At 42.0% G+C, this 2,586-nt stretch overlaps 1 protein-coding gene across 1 annotated transcript in view; it reads left to right on the forward strand.

Annotated features, from left to right (window-relative positions):
* The first annotated feature begins 1,922 nt into the window (after positions 1-1,922).
* The window catches only part of Ei24 (etoposide induced 2.4), an 11,341-nt gene continuing 10,677 nt past the window's right edge, over positions 1,923-2,586 (forward strand). The window contains exon 1 of the mRNA XM_005378462.2: positions 1,923-2,056. Within this exon, the coding sequence (XP_005378519.1) occupies positions 2,015-2,056 (42 nt within the window). The 5' untranslated portion in view covers positions 1,923-2,014. The remainder of the gene's footprint in view (positions 2,057-2,586) is intronic.

Consider the following 2,586-nt stretch of genomic DNA (forward strand, 5'->3'; position numbering starts at 1 on the left):
AAAGAAATTAAATGATTTGTGTCTCTTTCCAAGAAAAGTTAAAGGTATTGCAGTGATACCTGGATATCATGTTTATAGCAGCACAACTTTTTAATTTTTTTTTATTTTTTATTTTTTTGGTTTTTTTCCGGTACCGGGAACCGAACTCACGACCTTGCGCTTGCCAGGCAGGCGCTTTGCCGCTGAGCTAAATCCCCAGCCCAGCAGCACAACTTTTAATAGCTAAATCTTGGAAGCAGTCTGTGTCCAACAGATGAATGACTAAAGAAAAGGTGGTATACAGTGGAGTACTACTCAGCCATAAAGAAGGATAAGTTTGAGTAATTTGTAGGAAAATGGATGCAACTTGAAACCAAAATGTTAAGTGAAATAAATCAGACACAGAAGCTTAAATATTGCATGGAAACCCAAAACAAATAAAGAGCAAAATAACTGATAGCTAATGGGAAGTAGGGAGATAGCTTTTTTGCAGAAGGAAAGGGGACCAAGAGATGGAGACAAGCGAGGGGAAGGGTCTAAAGAAAAGGATTGAAATGTGTTGTGTACACATACCAACTCTCCAAACGGAATACAGTTATGTACTGCAAAAGCTAGAAAACACCAGCACTCAGGAGGCTGAGGCAGGAGGATCGTTGCGAGTTCGAAACCAGCCTGGGCTACAAAGTGAGCGCAAGGCCAGCCTGAACTGCATAGTGAGACCCTGTCTCAAAAACGCAAAAAACAAAAACAAAAAAAAACTAGAAAGCAGATCAACCTATTAGGAGGTTTTGGTAGTAGTTTCACATCATACTCTAAGCCAGTGATGGCAAACCTTTTAGAGCTCTCAATGATACAAACACCCCACTGCGGCATGCATCCCTCAGGTTTGTCACCACTGCCTCAAACTTGTCTATGTGCTGAAGGGCTCTGTGTATGACTTTTTTTTTTTTTTTTTTTTTTGAGACAGGGTCTTGCTGTGTAGCCCAGGTTAGCCTCGAACTTTGGGCAGTCCTCCTGCCTCAGCCTCCTGAGTGCTGGTGTTACAGGCATGCATCACCATGTCTGGCTTCTGTGTATGATTGAGGTGCATGTTTAGTCTTTTTTTTATAAGAACTTTTACATTGCTTTTATATATTCACTCAAGTGTTTGAGGTTATACAACAAGCATAAAAATTATTTAAAAGGATACTAAGATATTTTCACCCATCTCCAGATCTTCAAAAGTGCTTGGATTATAGGAGGGATAGTTAGGGACATCAAGGCCCAGATGAGATCATTGGTCCCCTCCAAGAGCACATTTATCCCACAAAAAGTGAAAGGGTAGTGAGTGACTTAAAGCAAAAAAGAACTTAGGCCAAGCACAACGCTAAGTCCCTCTAGTTGCAGCTACTCACCACCTACTCAGGAAGCTGGGGCAGGAGAATTGCTTGAGCCCAGGAGTTAGTGACCAGTCTGACCAACACAGTGAGTCCTTATTTCAAAGTAAACCAATCAGAGAAAAAAAAAATTAAAGATTTTAGGTTTTAGCACTTAAAAGGACAGCCTCACTTAGTTCCTTATGAGCTAGAATTAGAGTAGAATTTGTTGCTTTCTTGCTAAAACCAGAATGTGGGGTTATTAGAAATGTACATGAATAACTGGTGTTTTGTTTTGTTTTGAGACAGGGTTTCACTGTAGTTGAAGCTGGCCTTGAACTCGCTGTGTAGCCCAGGCTAGTCTCCAATTTGCTGTAGTCCTTTTGCCTTAGCTTTCCGGGGACTGGGATTACGGGTGTATGCCACCTCGCCTGGCTAGAGTAACTTGTCTTTCAGATAAATGTTTTCGAGGCTGGGGATTTAGCTCAGCGGCAAAGCGCCTGCCTGGCAAGCACAAGGTCGTGAGTTCGATTCCTGGTACCGGAAAAAAAAAACAAAAAAAAAAAAAAGATAAATGTTTTCATTCCATCATGGTTCGTATGTTTCCAGGTCCTTCATGATGAGCTATTTGGGACACTCCTCTCTCTGTGTAGTTGATAAGACGTCTGGTTGGTGAAGAGATGGCAGACAGTGTCAGAACCTTTCTCCAGGACCTTGGCAGGGTACGTACATGTTATTTCAAGGAGTTTATCTCTTGATCCTTTTGCTAAGGGAACCAACTAGGAAATCCTTCAGATGTTTTTTCAAATTTTTTTTTATCTTATTCATTGAGTCCTTCATAGTTCACATACAGGTTTGCAGTCTAATCCGTCCTGCTCAGGAGATGGAATTATCTTACTCCGGTATCTTACTCCACCCTTGCTTTTTCGAGACAGGGTCTCACTGTGTAGTCCAGACTGGACTTCACTTGATCCTAGCCAAAGGGCCGAGAAGCAATCTAGACTGAACTTGAACTTGCTACCCAGGCCAGCCTGGGCGATACTTGTGCTTCAGTCTCCCGAGTGCTGGGATTACAGTGTGCACCACCGTGCCTGGCCTGAGACCTGAGACCTGAAGGCAATAACTTGGCTTTATAGTATGGGTATTTATGGAGAGATTAGAAAACTTTTGCAACTATGTTGAGATTAGTGTGGGCAAGAATTAATGGATGCTAAATCTAGAGGGGGAAATTTGATGAAAAGGATATTGGTCT

The sequence above is a fragment of the Chinchilla lanigera genome, unplaced genomic scaffold (assembly GCF_000276665.1).
Source record: "Chinchilla lanigera isolate Chin_1 unplaced genomic scaffold, ChiLan1.0 scaffold00011, whole genome shotgun sequence".
Taxonomy (NCBI): domain Eukaryota; kingdom Metazoa; phylum Chordata; class Mammalia; order Rodentia; family Chinchillidae; genus Chinchilla; species Chinchilla lanigera.